This window comes from Polypterus senegalus, chromosome 12, assembly GCF_016835505.1.
Source record: "Polypterus senegalus isolate Bchr_013 chromosome 12, ASM1683550v1, whole genome shotgun sequence".
Lineage (NCBI taxonomy): Eukaryota > Metazoa > Chordata > Cladistia > Polypteriformes > Polypteridae > Polypterus > Polypterus senegalus.
The window spans coordinates 142,411,702-142,430,657 of record NC_053165.1 but is presented as its reverse complement, the minus strand read 5'-3'; the positions used below and the strand labels follow the sequence as shown (position 1 = coordinate 142,430,657).

The window sequence follows — 18,956 nt, the reverse complement described above, 5'->3', positions numbered from 1 at the left end:
GACCTTGGTTTTTTATTTGAAACTGCAGACAGGGTGCAACCTTGGTCTAATTAAACAAGATTCTCATTTACCAATTAAAGTCTTCAAACAGAAACCATTGTTACTGTCCAAGGCTGGGTAGGAAAATAAAATTCCTAAAAATGCATGCTAGTGTTCTGTTGTAATTTTTTTGGTTTGTTGGTTATATGCTCACTGACGAAGCCTTTTCTCATGGGTTTCAATTATCTTCATTCCGAGTTATTGCGTCTTTCATCTTTTTTGCAGTTTCCACTGAAACTATACCCATTATTACAGACTAAGGAGCAAAAGAAGATCAAAATTTAAAATGGTGACTCATATAGTAACCAATTTCAAAACATTAAGTATGATGTCATTTTACATCCAGGCTTTGCTACTTTGCCAAATACTCATTTATTTTCTTAACCTACTTGTTCCATAGTAGTTTGACAGTTTAAAAACTGTTATGGCTATTTTATAGTTCTCAGGATGCAGTACAGTTAAAGTAAATTTTAAAGGTCACATTCTAAATGTCCTCATCAACGTATAAACATTAGTGTGCCTATGATGTTTCTATTAAACTGGAGAGAATGTGTATGCAAAATGCAAGGGATATACATTCAGCACAGCATGAAATGAGATTTCAAAAATGATGCCAGAATTATTAATCAATTATGCAGAAATTAGCAGACTACTGTAATTACCATATTTTTTTAAAACCACTATGTTGGACAATGAAATTATTACAAATATTATTATTTGTGATAAATAACTTTAAAGGATACAAAATGGTCCAAGAGTCATAAATCTCTTTCATTTGTTAGACAATTATATTTTTTTGTTACAAAATTTGTGCTGAGTCAAATGAGGTGATGATATATGCTTCTTTACATCCAAAAATAAAATACATAACAATAAAAAAAACATTTCTTACTCATCTAACCATTTTCTAACCCCTCACATTTAATGCAGGGCTAAATAAGGCTGTACATTTAGCAACTGAGAGATACCATTGTATAAATGTATATTCACATAGCTCAACAAAATCTATAAATGGTATATATATATATTTTATACTTTATTTTAGATTTAAAACAAACAGTGTCATTAAAAATGATTTTTTCTTTCTTTCTACATAAAAAATAAACCCAATATATGATAAATTAGATGTGATCCTGGAAAAGTAGTTGCTTTATAAATACATATAATGTATTGCAGAGATTTTGCTATATTTTTCCCGATATATTTTGATGACCAACATGGTACCCCTTACATAATTTTCTTTCACATATTAGATGTACTTCATCAAAAAATGAATTAATAAATGGATAAAATATTGCCATTCTTTCTTACTGAAAATAACACAATTATATCATTCTTTTTAGTTCATATTTATAGATTTGTGGCAAAAACAAACATATAAACATTTGAGTAGGTTAAGTTTCCCAGTGTATAAAATAAACAATATTTAAAATGCACAATTTCCATATAGTTAACATATACACATAAAATATTGTCCTATATTACTTATGACCCCAAGGGGGGGTGTGGACAGAAGAAAAAAAAACACACACAGAGAAAACATTCAACTGTGTAATTCATTTTCAAAAAGCTTCATGCAATTGCCTTAACACAGCATTATATGCCATATATATATTATATATATATATATATATATACACACACATACATACATATATACACACACACACGTTGTGCTTTGATTTCTCTTGCACAAAAAAATATTTTCCATTTTTAATTTACCTGAACATTAATTAAATGATCAAAAAGTACCATTAAAGGGTACAATACGTCAGCAGCTATGGGTGAAAGCACTGCATTAACATGGATTGCACAGGAAAGTCTGTTCATGGCACTGGTATCTGCCATGAAGAGGAAAACACAAAACTGCCTTATACATACTGTATGTTAGAGACTGTATGTTAGTTCCACAGCCGCTTTAGACAACATAAAGCTTTGTCTGATTCTTGTTGCTTAGTGTTCTCTCTGTCTGAGTAATTAGATGTGATGCTCTGTTGTTTAGAAGTCGACATTCATGTAGTACATCTGTCCCAGAGAGAAAATAAAGACAAAAGGAAAAGACAAGTAAAGGTTACTGAAGTTGACATTCTCAAAAAAGGTCTATTAAATTTTTGTGAACTTTATAAGGGCAGTTATCCTATAACTGAATTTAAAAGCAAAAAGTTAAAATTCCAAAAAACAGCTGGACACAATAAGCTGTACGAGGAATAGTTTGACCCTTGCAAAATGTCTTTAGAAAATGCATGGATCATATCCTTCTAAGAAGGATACATTTTTACAAACTGTAATTATTATATCTGGAGTTTCAAAATATTCCAGAGTTTCTCCAAACTGAGCTAGTGATTGTGGTTTTATTCACTATGACTTACTTTTTTATAGAACTGTTAAAAAATATAAGGATTCTAAGCATTGGAAGACATGCACACTGAATAATCAGTTACAAAATGGAGCTTAACTTAAAAAGCACAATTCAATTGTATTGATGTACTGGCAACATAACAAGCCAAGCAAAGTTAAAAAAAACTCAAAGTCTGTCAACCTCTTTATTAATTTAACACAACTAGACTTCCTTCATAGACTAGCTTTGAGGGAAAACCTAAAGAAGGTTAAGTGAAAGTTACAGAACTCTTTAACTGTGTATCATCACACAAAGAATGTATTAAGAAAGTGATCAGGCTCCTACAGTGCTGGTACACAGTATGTGGATTCTAAAATCCGCAGGACAATATATTTGCATATGAAATGCATCACCCAGGATAATTCTTATTTAGCATGACATTATTTAGTGCATTATCCTAAAGCAGAAATCAAAGGGTAAATATCTTTTTTTTCGGTTTAACTACTGTATATGACAGCCAAATTGAAAAAGGTGCCATTTTAGGAGCACATATTTAAAAACTGTCAAAGAAAAGGTCAACTTCTATTTAAGTTTTTCAATCAGGTATTGTTCCCAAATGGTAACTTTCATATAATCATATAACCCCCCATCATTTCAATGTCTTGTGACCACTCATTTATTTTATTTGTTAAATTATTTAATTTGAAATTAGGCATGATACAAATGCTGCATCTTACCATTGAATTGCTTGTACGCTTCTTCTATTATTGCATTGTTTGATCTTTTGATTTCCCAAAAACCTTCTTCAACCCAAGGTTTGCAAGCAGGGACCTCTACTCCTGGGCCATTTTTATAAATGCCTGAATAAAAGACAAAACACTTTGATGTAAAGGTTTTTTCTTTCCTTTTAAAACTGTCCTGAAACTGACCATTAAGCAACACAAGGCATTTAGCATATACTGTACAAAGAAAAACTAATGTAAAAGTATAAATTAACAGTAAGCAGGGACTTGTTGGCTCAATATGGCTTGATACACAAAAAGAGGAAAGTGCTGTTGTAGAATAGCTTAGAAAAAGACTGTTTCTCTATAAGATGATTATAGAAGACAACAATGGTACTCTGTGGTGCAGCAGGTAGCTCTGCCCCGACAATCCTGCACCCAGTCACTGTTCATGTGTATCTTTGTATGTTCCCCACATGTCTGTACAGGTTTTTATCCATGCATTCTGATTTTCCTCCTACAACAGCAAAGATGTGAAGGTCTTGTTAACTGGCAATTTTAGGAGTGGCAAATTAATTCAGTTGATCTGGCACACCAGATGGAATTCTTACAATATGGGTTCCGAACAAAAATATTTAACCACTATACTAAAAATTAGTGGAAACCTTGCAAACACGTTTAAATCTAAAGCACACAACATGCAAATCTGTGCATGCAAATGAAAATGGGAAATATGTTTTTCTGTCTGTGTATTAGTGTCTTAAAGTTAATGTCTTTGTATATGAACTTGCTTGTGAACTGTGTAAAATAGGAGTTCTCTCTTTAAGAATGTTGCCCAGAGTGATGTCTGGTTCAATGATTGCCAGGTGAATGCTGGCTCAAGGTCAGCACAAATGCATGCGTGTGTGTGTGTATGTTTGTGTTTGTGCACATGCAAGAGGGTTCCAAAATGGAATGGTGCCCTATTCTGGGCCATTTTCTGCCTTGTACTCAGTGACACCACAATAGGCTCTGGTTCCTTGCAACCCTGAAGAAATTCAACACTACTAATTTAAGACGAGATGGAAAAGTATATATGAAGCCTTAAATAAAAGCAATGCATAAGATCATTTTAAGCAGTGAAATAAGCAATTTCCCATACTAAATCAACAAAAAAAAAAAAAAAACTGTTATGAAATCCAAAAGTCATTTCTGAAATACATGATACAAAATGCACAAACCCTTTAGAGACTCGTCAAGATCCTTGCATAACTGATATAAGTCACTCCCTCTTCCAGCCACTCTCTCACCTGTATAAAAATAAGTTTAGTAGTAAATATTAGTTTTTGCTTCATATGATTTCCAAAGAAACCAAATAATTTTGTGTTGTCTTGACCATCAGATATGTAGAATGCCATGGGCTCCTATATGAAATTGTAAAATAATTTGTAAAAACTAACATACAATAAAACACCACACTATTCCAATGAAAAATGAACTGTGGCAAATATTCAGCTTTAATTAAATACATATGAAATTTTGCATATGACAGGAAACTATTCAGTCCATTAGATTCAAGTGGCTCAATGCTGACTTTATCCAATTTAATTAGCTAGGCAAATTAAGTTACAGGAAGAGATACAGCAGCTATCACAGGCGGCATACTACAGAGAGCATTTATCTTTTGTCTATCCAACCGTCTATTTTGAGGACCCGCTTCTTCAATTGCAATGTTTTGGAGAATGGTCCACTTCTGTAAGTACTTGAGGGCCCACATTAATGACAGGTTGGACTGGTCTCTGAACACAAATGAACTATATAAGAAACAGCAGAGTAGGCTCTTTTCCCTTAGGAGACTGTATTCCTTAGATGTGGGAAGTGATCTGTGATGGCCAGTGTGATTTTCTACGATGTGGTATACTAGGCTTGTAACATCACTTCAAGAGAGGCCCACTGAATCAACAAGCTAATTAAAAGGGCAAGCTTTGTTATAGGACACGCTCTGGAGGTAGCAGTGAAGGAGAAAATTAAACCAAAACTGACTGATGTTATGAACAATGCTGTGCGTCCTCTTTCTGACACACCAACATGGAGTACTTTAATTCAACAAATTATTCAGCAGATGTGTATCAAGAAACGCAACTGGGGCTTCTTTATATCAACAGTAATATGTCTGCATAATGCCTCAATGGGACTGTGACAACCAAGTCAAAACTTTTCTTTCTTTTTAATTTTCTTGCTTTATAGTCATTCCAGTGGGTCTTCAGACCAAAGAGTGTGTATATTTATTTATTTACCTATCTATTTATATATTTATTTATTTAAATAGCTTCTGTAAAAAGCCAAATTTCCCCTGGGGATAAATAAAGTAATATCTAAAAATTCTATTCAGTGGTCTTACTCAGCTAATCATTTTCAGCCACAGACAAACAGTAAGCTAGCTCAGTAAACTAATACAACTCCACATTATTTGAAGTTGTAAGTTCAGGAGAAGAACTTGTATTCTTATTAACCTTAATATCAAATGAATGTTATATCATTAGTACATGTAACAGGATGTAACTGCAGCAGGCTGTCTTTGGTTAGACTCTTACGCAAACAGTTGATACATTCAATAATCTTTTACACATCTTTTGTACCAGCACTTCAACTCAATTTGTAACTTAAGATGCAGACACCCACCTTCACAACCAAATGGAAAACTGGTTAATTGGCTAATTTCAAGCTTTGCTGTAAAAAAAACTCTGCAATTGAAGCAATAAAAAATATTCTGATGAGAGCAAGAGATATATGTTAGACATGACAACAGTTTCAAGAAATTATCAATAAATAAATTCACAATGTGTTTTAAAAAGAACAATCACTAATTGTTGTCAATGTCTTTTTATTTTATACGCTGCTAGTAACAGTTTAAATTAATTTTAGCAAGAAAAACCTATGACCAAAAATCTGGTTGCATATAGGTGTTACCTGCTCTTTCCAACTTTACTTATCTCATGTGCTGTATTTGTTTGGGTGAACCCATATCAAGAGCAGTAATCAACAACTCCAATAAGATCCCTCAGCCACTGCTGGTAGGCGCTTACACACTACACAGAGTTACTACAACAACTCAAAAAGCCAGAATACTGTCTTGTTTGACATGCTAATGTGAAAGAAGCTCAACTTGAGAAAAGGTACTTCCATTAGTTAATTTGTCCTAATACAACCTGAACTCCGATATAATGTCAAAAAAGTGCAAAAGGTGTCATGGGGCAATATTTTTGGACACTCACCATCGATTACTTTAATGTTTGGAAACATCTCTAAAATTGTACATCTGTAAGATGTGATCTTGCAAACTAAAAAGCAAAAAATAAAAGTCAACTACAAAATAATATTAATAAAGGAAAACATATGCATACATAAAAACATACTGTAAGAAATAATTCAGGTTTACCTGGATTAGAGAAGTTACACATAGAGTCCTTGAATCGAATGCTTTCTAACTTCTTTAGACTGGTGAGACAATGGAGGCTTTCAAAGCTATAATATATATAAAAAAAGCTTTCTTATAAGCATTTATTTTAACAACTGTATGGCAATAAACACTGTGAAAGAAAAGGAATGTGCAAGTGTTATGAGCACTGCTAGCATCTCATATACTTTGCTCTCGGCTTTCAATTCAGTTACTTATTTAAAAAACATGTTTTATTTATTTTTCTATTTTTAATTAGAACAGGCCATCATCTAGTCAGCTAGGGGCTCTCTGGGGATTCTTCAAATGGTATTTGACAATGGCCAGCAGCTCAGATTATGCTTGCTATAACCGGATGCCATGTTTATGGCAGATGATGGATAGGGAACTCTGAAATGAACAGAGGTGTTGACCCAGCAAGATATTTAATTGTTTTTCTGGGTCAAAGAGTAAAGGCAGCCAAGAAAAAGGTCACAAGCAGAAAGTACTATATAATGTAAATATAGCTGGTGCACCTAAATCAGACATCCGAACCATACAATGGGTTGCAATTTAAAAACAAATAAAAAAAAAAAGGCTTCACTTGATATCACAATATTCATCCACATTCTTTCTAAATGTCCTTAATTGAAGAGATTAGGTCTGTAGTTGCCCAGAACCTGTCCTACTAGCTTCAAGTGCAAGGCAGAAGAAAACATATCTCAACAAAGCATCAATCCACTGCATGGAACTCAATTTTACTCTTATACGCACACACACATATACACACAGAGGGCCTGTTTACAGTCACCAAATAAAACTAACACAAATATGTTGTGGATATCGAAGGGAAATCTATGCTAACGTGGTGAAAAAGTTGAAAGCCCACACATACAGTGATTGGGTCTCATAAGCTTTAAAGAAGAAAATTACAACCAGTTGCAATGTCTATAACAACACTAAGACCCTCAAACAATTTAAAAAAATGCTTTTAACAGAGTCAACTTCCAGGGATCAAAACGCTTACATCTGCAGACTCTAAGCTTGCTGTATGACTTCCACATTTACCTACACTTACCTAATTTTCTACACCAAGAGTTTTGTCAATTTTTAGGCCTAAAGTATACACTAGCATTCATATATATATATATATATATATATATATATATATATATATATACACACATACATACATACATACATACATTATACATATATATAAAGCACAATTTAAAAAGTTACCTTGAAATTAAATTGCCGGCTGCATTCAGTGTTTGCAGATTTTCACAAAAGCTTATGGGTTCTAAAAAAAAAAAAACACTGAACTGTGAAATCAATCCAGAGGATTTGTATATTTTCTTTTGTTGTAGAACAGGTTAACATTTTAAAAAAGTAACACCACACAGCTGCCTACAGTTTAAATTATTTAATTACAGTTATTAACTAAATTATATAAATAATAATTTAAAACTTGCATGTATGCTGTCATTCTCATGACAAGAATAATAACAACTGAATGAAGTAAATACAAAGAATCAAAATTTTCAACTGAATGTACACTCTGTCCACACTCTAGAAGCAAATGGGTAGCTTGAGCCTCACAATATCTCTCTATTATAAAAAAAAAGTCCTGGAAGAGAAAGACAGGAGACGAGACGTGATCTTCACTAAAGACACTTAAAAGACCCATGAGATGAAAGAGATTGGCCAAGGAGCGTTTTGCGGGGACCTTAAACATGAGACTTTGTGCCAAGAGATTGACCCAGGACCGTCTCGCGATGACGTAGAACATGAGATTCTTGCAAGACACACACTACTTACAATCAATATCAAATAACACCACGGGCAGCAAAACACTCAGTTGTGCAAAGGCTTTGAGCACACACAGATCCAGGGCTCTCAGCGCATATAAAGACAATACATTATAAATGAAACGTCGACGACTAAGCAAAAAAGAAAGAGCAACACGGAGAAAAGAGACTCAAAAGCGTTAGAGAGAAAAAAAGAGCAATTTCAGAAAATAAGGAAAGTAATTATCAACCCGGAACAAGTGGAATTGAAAAAAAAAGCACGTTCAATCAGGCTCAGAATTAAAAGACAGGGAGTAAAAGACAAAGACATTCACAAACGTTGGCGCTATACACATGCAGAACAGGTTAGAGATTATGAAAACAATTTGAAAGGCTCAAAAAAAAAAAACAGTGCGATCACAGTAATGCAAACAAACGGAAATTATTACTCGAAAAAGGGAAAATAATCACCACGGACCAGGTGTCACTAAAAAAAAGCAGGACACAGCGAGGTCAGAAATAAAAGACAGAGTAGAAAACAAAGTAAAACGTCATAAAGAGGCTAAAAAACAAGGGGGCAAAACACATGTAGAGCAGACACATGCAGAGCAAGATACAGAATATGAAAGAAGAAAAAAAGACAGTGTCAAAACAAAGAAAGTAAGCATCGCATTAGAGCAAAAAAAGAGAACTCATTACTCTGAAAAATAACGAAAAGGCGAATAGAGATCGAATATATGGACATAGGTGATATGTCCGAAGTATGTAAATATTGTAAGGCTTTGAAGTTTTTTTTTTTTCCCATTTATTTATCAGTTTTCCAATTAACAACAACATACGTACACATCTCTTCAAATACATAAAAGTGCCAAAGGTACTGACAAACATATTGGTGTTGACTATCAGACGCGAACAATAAACCTATAATACCTAAACCCCATATCCCACCCATAGGCCCGCAAAAAAGATAAATAAATAAAATATATAATGAATAATTAAACAACAAAAAAGTAATTTAGAAAAAAAAAAAACTATAATACACAGGATAGTACAAAAAATAAGTAAATAAATAAATAACAATTAAAAAAATAACAGTAATAAAGTAAAATAGAAAATAAATAAAATAAATAAAGTTCAATCAGGTGCAATTGTTTCCAAGGATCTAAAATAAGAAACAAAAGGTTGCCAGACCTTCAAAAAACCCATCAGCTCTCCCACTCAGTCTAAACTTGATTTTTTCAAGTTTTAAAAAGAACATAAGATCCTTCAGCCAGCGGGCAATGGTCGGGGGATGCGAAGCCTTCCAGGACAATAATATTCTACGTCGTGCTAACAGTGAAGTGAAAGCGATTGCATCCAATTGTGTACTATTAAGAGACGTAACAGGATCTCCAGGAACCCCAAATATAGCAATCAAAGGACAAAGTTCCAGTCGGATTCCATAAACATGAAAAATAATATCAAAATAAGAGGTCCAGTATAACTGGATTTTGGGGCAAAGAAAAAACATGTGGCTTAAACTGCAGGAAGAGGAGTTACATCGGTCACATAGGTCAGGAACATTGGGATAAATTTTAAATAGTTTAGACTTTGACCAATGTAAGGCTTTGAAGTTTAAGTCAGAGAATTTCAAAAACAGGGCTAACCACACATGCATTTATTGGTTACTTTGCAAAAAAAAATATTAACTGCTGATGATGTAGATTGTTTTGTCTGTGCTGAAATTCCAATGGGAGAAATCCCGATTTATGGTACAAAGTCATTAAACACATGTCTCACTGACCTCATTTAAAAGATTCAGCATATTGGGACTCGAAAGATTCCAAATATGTTTTTACAGAAGTTCTGAAATAAAAGTGAAACTAATGAAATAGCACCAATTCAAAGAAAAAAAAAATCTTAAAAGTGTGTATCCGGAAAACCAAACACGGGGGTTGGCGAGCGAAGCGAGCAGGGGGCAAAACCCCCTAGTAATTTTAAAAACTACTGAATTACCATAAGGCAAAATGCTCATTAAAGGGGCCTTATTGACTTTTTCCACAGCCACCAAGGAAAATCTATATTAGTAGGATGTTTCACTAGTCCTGTTTTTTTTTTTTCCAGCACAAAATGTTTCATTGTAAATGGTAAAGGATGTTTCTGACTTTCAATAATCATATTTATAGGCATTAAAAATATAACAGTATAATTTTATAAAGATTTTTAACTCATGAAACAATAACATCATGTAACATCTCTTTTTTGAAAATATCTTCTTGCAAGTATATTTAGTTTATTTGTTTATACAAATAAACCTACTGACACACAGGCTCTGTACATAAATATATACTGTGTATTCAAAATATAGTTAAAATAAAACATAGTAACATCTATTAGAAAACTAAATATGTAATATGTACTTAAAAATGTTAATATAATAGTACTGTCCACCAATTTAAAAAAATAAATGCAGAATTTCATGTAAAAATCGTATTTTCTTTATTTTGTATCAATGAAAATCCAACTAAGATATGTCAATTGAAAAAAGATGGTTTCTTATTTTAAACGTAAAGAAGGAACGAACATAAACACATATATTTCAAATAAACAATGTTTCAACACATCTTCTCAGTTATCTGCACAAAAGCAGCCACTGCCATATCTAGACAAATTGGACAACAATTTATGCGTTTACTGAAATCTGCAACTGATATTACAAACACTTCCCTGCAACTCACACTGCTAACATAAAGTAGCATGTGAGAAACTGTGCAGAAAGTAAGATATAACCCTGGAGACGGCAAAAATTCATTAAAAGGCACACTCTTATTCACACCATTACCTACATAGTCAGTTTAAAAATTTAAAGCCTCCAAGAGCATTGGCAGCTGTGCTAACTGCTGTACTACAATATTTAATTATAAGATTAGTTAAGGCTTCCAAAAAGTTGAGGTGGCAATACAAAAACAACATCTGCAAATCCAGACAAAACCAATATTCATGGATAAAAAATGATCTATTCTTTGAGTCCCTAGTGATAGGTGAATGATTATCCATTAAACATACCTAAATTTGTGATTCTGTTTCCAGAAACATTCAGCACAGTAAGCAGCTTTAAAGAAGCCAGAGATGTCAAGCAGGTAATACTGTTTATTGACAGGTCCAAACGTTCCAGATTTAAACAGGATCCAATGCAGCCAAGATCACAGATACCTGAAAAAGATTAAAGCAACAGCAAACAACAAGATTAAAATCATCAAATTTTAAAGTTGGGTGTACAAAAATAGGTACATTTCTTACCAAGTCCTCGAAGTTTCAGAAACAATATGGATTCCAAATCAAATTCTCCAGTGGTTGACTTGAGCAAAGCAGCTGTAATTTTAATATTTTCCACGTCTGAAAAATATTTTGGGGAAAAACAACATCTTTAAAGCATCCCAAACGAGTGCTCGGTGACTCCACTCCCACATATAAATAACCAAAGAACATAAACAAAATTCAAAGTAGAAATCCATGTTAAACTAGCATCACCTTCTTCAAACCTTTGATGACTATAAACAGTAAAGCCTTTGTGAGAAAGAAAAGTCTGAAAGAAACTACAAAAGACTGCTGGGCTCATCTTCCTGTCTGATATATTTTTGCACTATAATGGATTGCTGCATTATTGTCTTAAGACTCAGCCAGACTCACTCACAAACTTCACTCCTGCGTTATGTTAAAGGAATACTTCATGCAAAAATATTTTTTTTATGTTAGTTACCCCCTGTACTTTGTAGTGGTAGCAGAGAAAAAATTTTAATGTAATGTTTTCATGCAGAATGGAGAGAAAAAAATTTATGACATAACTAGCTGATTACCCAGTGGCTTCGCTCACTGAGTGCAAGGGGAAAAAAAATAAAATGTATTCATAAAATAAGTTATTAAGTAGTAAAACATTTTGATAAAAGAATTTGAAGAACATATAGGAAACGTATAAATTATTAAACTGTAAAACATTAACATTTAAGAAGTAAAGATACATTGAGTACTACTGCAATGGTTTTGGGTAAACTACCTTCTTGACGACCTTGCACCACATGCCTGTGATTTAAGAGAAAAAATATTCTGAAAAATGTGGACACTGCCCTTCCGTGCTTAACGGGCAGAAGGTCCAAACAATTCCCAAGTCCAATACTTTACATGAAGAGGTCGGTACATATTCTTAGATGTAAACCCTCCATCTTCTTAAAAGAATTCATCACAAAAGCAACCTTGAATTTTGCGGGGTTTTAGTGACTCGAACTCACCTTAAGGGACAGTAAGTAGCCGTGCACCGCAATTTACCAAGAGAGTCATGCTTCGATGGTGCTGATTACACTCATTCGCAAAGATTTCCACTGTCCAAGGAGCCGACAGGGCATTTGAAGTATCACAAACAGTGCGAGAAGAGAGGACGCTGCCCGAAACTGCGAAGCTGTCAACCCCGGAAGAGCAGCCCGACTTTCCGTGCCTTCCAGCATCCACTTTGTTGTCACAACCCCTCGCCGCTGAAGGCGGTCTTCTACAGCTCGGCACAGTTAAAAAGTAGAAAGACGCAAAGCTGTTTTCTTCATCTCTTCTACTATCAAGTACTGCCAATTAAAAAAAAAGTTAGAATCTGGCAGTTTCCGCAACAGTCACTTGGACGAATAAATAAAACGTCTCTGTCAGAACGCGCCTGGCGGCGGTCGGCTCAGTGCTGGAGTCCAGAGAGGTGGGCTGGGAGAGGGCGATGCGGGGCGCACTTCTATGGGGTAGATCAGCATGTTTGTGTTTACTTCTTTTCAATATCAGTAAAATAACTCTCACACAAATAATAACAATTCATAAAGACGATATAAAAATGGCGCCCACAAACGAAGTGATTAGTTCCTGTATTATAATATGTTCTGTGGTCATACGTAATTTCCATTTCGTGTGGTCAGACTTTCCGTTTCAAAGTCAAAAAGAATTTTATATATATATATATATATATATATAGATAAAAGCCAATAGAGACGAATGCTGTAGAATGGCAAACAATGTGTGAAAAATGTCGATGGATATAAAAGACAAAAACCTCATATTACTAATGTTGCATAACCTACATGTCAGTCATCCAGTCAAATGTGTGATTTTTATGCCAAAATATTGTTAAATACATACTTCCAGAATTATGAGTGCACTTTATAGTCAGGAAACCTAAAGATACATGGTAATAACTTTTTTTGAATTGACGACCTGCCTCTCCCCCCTTCATTACTTCAGTATTTAGGACCAGACCCTAGAACTCTTGAGGCCATTTTTATAGAACTCTTTCTAGTAGCCCTTCTGTCATTTTAACCAGAACATGTGACTCAGGAAAGTCATTACCAAAATCATCTCTCCAAAACAATGATTAGACATACCCCACACAGCCTCGCCATCTAGCAAACTGGGTAACTCATCTCTACTAATAACAGCTCTGGACTGAGCTTCCAGTAGTCTAGCATCTCCTTAAGGTGCCATTCTGGCAACACCTGCATAACTGTGCAAGTAGTCAGTGTCAATGTGGTCTTTGTATGAGCAATCTGCCACCTGGCTCCTGATCCACACATCCTAAAGACACTGCAAGCCTTGACCTCACCAGATCTCGTCCCACAGCATCTTCAATAAACATTTGGGTGGCCCTGACATTACTCTGGGCAGGAACATAATGTAGGTCATGTTTAAATGAAGTTACTATGCCACTCTGGGCCAAAACAGGCCCGTGTGGACATTATGTTTGTCAAGGAAACTTCTAAAAATGACACAAGTTGCAGATTAGTTTATGCATGAATAGAAGTGCTTTTCCCTACAATACACTTAAAAAATCAGCTAGGAATCAATATTCAGGAAATTAAATCACCTATTACAGGTCATTAACACAGAAAGTGGAGGGATGGAATAGGGCAGTAGAACAATAAAAAGTGTTAGCTTAAGACTAAGTAAATACCTTTGTACAAAGCTGAAAGTGTATCGGTGTAATTTAAAAAATTATTATAGTATTAAATGAAGCGCGAAACGAGAATGCAAAGAAACTACACAAAAACAAAAAAAATAAAAATCTGTAACTGTCCCACACTTTAATCATTCTCATTTTCTCATGGCAGTAACATATACACAAAAATCACTTTTCTACATGGTGCCTTAAAAAACAACAGCAGAATGTTAGAAATTTAGAAGCATTTTGATGAGAAAAAGCCATTCAGCCCAACAAAGCTCTTCACTCCTATTCACTTAATTCCTCCAAACTAACATCAAGTAGAGTTTTGAAGACTGCCAAAGTTCCACTGTCTACCACACTACTTGGTAGCTTATTCCATGTGTCTATTGTTTTCGGTGTAAAGAAAAACTTCCTAAGGTTTGTGCAAAATTTACCCTTAACAAGTTTTCAACTGTGCCTCTGTGTTCTTGTTGAACTCATTTTAACATAAAAGTCCTGAAGCAACGGGCTTATTCTTTTCATAATATTGAACGCTTAAGTCATGTCACTCCTTAATCTCATTTGTCTTAAACTGAAAGGTTCAACTCCTTTAAACTTTGTTTAGAGCCTAGAGACCAAAACTGCACACAGTACTCCAGGTGTAGCATCACCAGTACATGCTAAAGCTTAACCATGACCTCTTTTGACTCTACACATTATGCTATATACCTAACATTTTGATAGCCTTCTTAATGGCTGCTGAACTCTGGATGATGATATTGAGGAGTTCACTTGGACTCCTCTAAAGCCTTCTCATAATGGGTACTTTCAGTCTTCAGATCCATTGTATACTCAAATCAAATATTTTTACTTCCTATATTTACTTGCATTAAATTTCATCTGCCACAAACCTGCATGCTTTCCAAGTTCCTCTGTAATGGTTCAATGGATTCTAGATTATCTGCCTATCCACCTACAGTACCTTGGTATTATCTGCAAATTTAACCAGCGTATTGTTTATATCCCCATCAAGGTCATGTATGTAAACTGTGTCCATAAGAATTACTTATGAGTGCTTCGAAATCACTTCAGTTATTTTGTCTGGAGTCTCCTGACACTATGATACAAGAAAAATCCAACATCTTATATACCGTTCAACTCACCTTGATATCTAACTATGCAAGGCATTGAGCTTTTCAGGGTTCCTTCTATTTTTGTCCCTATAGACTCAAAAAAACTTATTGTTAATGTCATTTTTTGCCTAATTTTTGTGTATAAAGTTAAACCCTTATGATAAAGAGTAAACCAATAGGTGTCTTCAGCAAAATGATCAGAAGAACTTGAAGTTGTTTGTGTATGCCAAATCAACCGACCCCAAGGGTTCACCCCTTAAAAGCATATGAAGGTTCAAAATTACTCCCTCTCCAAAACTTAAAAAAATGGGGATTGGTAATATAGGCAATGCAGAGTGTTTTTTCATATTATTTTGAGATTGCTGATCACAAATATAAGAATATCTTTGATATTTCATTCTTTGTCAGTAGTCCTTGCACTCTAACAGCCAAGCCCAGAAAGGTAAAAAAACAAATTTCAAACATAAGCATGTGGGTAATCACTCTAGACTATTTAAAAGTACGTGATTACAAATATGATGCTATTTTTGATCCTTTACAAGAGGAATCTAGCCCTACATGAACCTCTATCAGAGGGTGAAAAAGACAAATTTCTATTACAATAAAGAATATCTAGATTTTAAACTAGGGATGCACAAATCGATCAGCTGCTGATCTAAGTCAGCTGATTTTCACTAAAAAAAAGACTTGTTTAGTAATGGATAAATTGGCCGATCACAAAAGCTGATCTTTTCAGCCCCTACTTTTCTAAGATTTATGTTAATTTAGTTTTTTTTTTGTAGGAAACTTTCTGCACCGTATATAAACAGCAGGAAGCTGAGGCTTTGCTTGTTTTAGCAAAGAGTGAGAGGCGACTAGAATATCAGCCTTTATGTTTAAAAAGTGGAGTAATAAAATGAGAAGAAAGGAATTGAAGCAGTCGTCCTCTGGTGCCCTGCCCTGAGTTTGTTTCCTGCCTTGCGCCCTGTGTTCGCTGGGATTGGCTCCAGCAGACCCCCGTGACCCTGTAGTTAGGATATACTGTAGTGGGTTGGATAATGGATGGATGATTGTGTGAGAATACACATATAATTTTTTTGTTGTTGGGGAAATAGTGAAAACTACTTTTTATTAATTAAGCCTTGTTACATTATAAAAAAATTAAGTAATATTACAGTTTGTAATTATATGAAGTACTTTATTTTCTTTTATGCCAAATGTATTATGGATACATTTTTTGTACATATTTTATTAAAGTATGCATTCTAAGGAAATGTACTTCAGTATTTTTAGGCCTGCAGAATGTCATTTTCTTAATAAAAAAGTTGCAGAAGTTTAGTGTAAAAGTTTGTAATGGGATAAAAGAAAAATATAATTGGAATTGGCCGATGAAGTAACATGAAATCAGTTATCGGCCTTAAAAAAAATCATTCCTATTTTAAACATTTAAACTGAAGAACAAAATTTTAATATTCAAATATATGACACAACTAGTGTTGTTTATTTGGTACTTATACCTTATGTAGTAAATCATTACAATTCTTATGAACAACATGAATTAGGATAGCTTATGCAAATTCAGACTTTCTAAAAATTGCCCCATCCCCGGTATTGAGCCCTGCTGGACACCACACTTAAATTAACTTCACCAAGTTCTGATGAGGTTCCTAGCACCATAACCCCCTGTTTCATCTGCTTAAGCTAATTTTACACCCATCTGATATACTACATCCTGAACTCAGGGTCCCTCTAGTTTAATACTCAACTTTCTCATGTGGGACCTTATTAAATGCCTTCTGAAAATCAAGATATATAATACAACATGCCTCATTCTGATCTTCCCTTTTGTTCCTGACTCATAGAATTCCAGCAAGTTAGTAAAGCACAACCTCCTCCATCTGAACCTATTTTGACTGTCCAGTAAAATCCCTGAACTTGCCATGGGTTGCTCAATCCTTTCCTTAAATGAATTACCTGAGATGGAAGTTAAGCTTACTGGAGCTGCTCATTCTGTTTTTATATAACAGGATAATATCTGCTATTTCCCTGTCCTTAAGAATTTCCCTTGTGTACTATGACTTTATAAAAATGTGCCCCAAGGGTTTATATATGCACTCCCTAATCACCTTAAATACTCAAGGATAAAGGTGATCAGGTCCTGATAATTTGTTAGATTTTTTTCTTCCTTAATCTAAGCAGTGCTTCTCCCTCTACAATTTCCAAATACCCGAGTGCAACGTGTTACCGCCCATTTAATTCAGTTCATAGTAGCAGATGACAGAACCCATTCCAGACAAGATGAGACATCTGTTTATTGCCGTTACACTGTGGTTAACACCAGCGATTGGGCTATTTTTTGGAAATTAAATTACCAATGATATAGGGGAAATGAGCGAAGAATTACGGTGTTCTGTTTGGGAAGAACAGGCTGCCTGGGTTGAGCAATTTTTACCGTCGCTCATTTAATAGGCAGCGACCCCTGCAGCTAAGAGTTCGTATCTCCATGTTATTTTATCTTCCAGTTAAGAGCTTTGCTTTTATTGTCTAATCTCTCTTTGACTTACGACACAGAACACACGTCTTTTCTCTTTTCTTACTGATATCGGGGAGGCTGACAAGGGAGGTCGGACTTCTGGCATGAGACTGGTGTACAGCAAGTCGCTTACCTTGTTCTCGGTCTTTCTTACACTCCATTTTTGCAAAATGGAGACGTGCCTATGACACTAAACGTCTTCACTTAATTTTGAAAAGAAAAAAAATTAAGTTGTTGTGTCTGACGTCCTGCACACTGCCGACAGCGCATCTCCTGACTGACATATGCTCAAACACGATACGCTTTTCAGCCCTTCTGGTAGCGTCTCATTTCTAGATCAAGCACCCGGAAGTTCTCGCGCCACAGCTACCTTGGCAACAGCGGCGGGCCGTAAAGTAGAGGCAGATGTCGTCACGAGCTTGCAGATCGAGAGGCATCTAGCTGCAGACAAAGTTCTGAGTTCTGAGTTCTGTACTCGTGTGCAGATCGGGTACTAACAGAGCTCCGTTGTGGGTATTGTGGCTATGCTTTAGATAATACAGAATAGGCCAGTATGTTTAACGTGCATCACAGATAAATTAAAGGAAGAAATTATTAAATAGAAGATTGAGCAGCGCATGGCAAGAATAGGAGTTTCACTGAATAGTCGACATGGGTTCAGATGAGGTTGGTGTTTTACTAATACTGTATAGTGAAATTATAGGAGGAGGCGACAAAATGATATGATCAGAGTGGTGCATATGATATTATTTATCTTGATTTTTAGAAAACATTTGACAAGGTCCCACTTGAGAAACGAAAAGATGTGGAAATTTAGGATGCAGTGTGTAGATCGGTCCAAAAAACACAGAAAAGCAGAGGGTTGTGGTGCAAGGAACCTTATCAGAATCGGGTGACGTTAAGAGAGGTGTTCCACAGGGGTCAGTACTGGGAATGTTGCCATTTTTAATATACATAAATAATCTGTATAGAAATATAAACAACAAATAACAAATACTATTTATGCGTCCTATGTGACTAAAGGCATTGGGTCCACAGATGCCAATCCCTGAAAAAAAGAAAAATTAACCAGTTAGACTGTGGGAGT

At 34.9% G+C, this 18,956-nt stretch overlaps 1 protein-coding gene across 1 annotated transcript; it reads right to left on the bottom strand.

Annotated features, from left to right (window-relative positions):
• Positions 1–804: 804 nt before the first annotated feature.
• Positions 805–18,241, bottom strand: lrrc61 (leucine rich repeat containing 61). Its single transcript, XM_039773665.1, has 9 exons — positions 18,003–18,241; positions 11,584–11,679; positions 11,350–11,496; positions 7,757–7,817; positions 6,518–6,603; positions 6,354–6,419; positions 4,320–4,388; positions 3,115–3,237; positions 805–2,064 (listed from the first exon to the last, which is right to left on the bottom strand). Exons 1-9 carry the CDS (start codon positions 18,028–18,030, stop codon positions 1,958–1,960), a joined length of 783 nt encoding a protein of 260 aa, XP_039629599.1. The 5' UTR covers positions 18,031–18,241; the 3' UTR covers positions 805–1,957.
• Between the last annotated feature and the right edge of the window lie 715 nt (positions 18,242–18,956).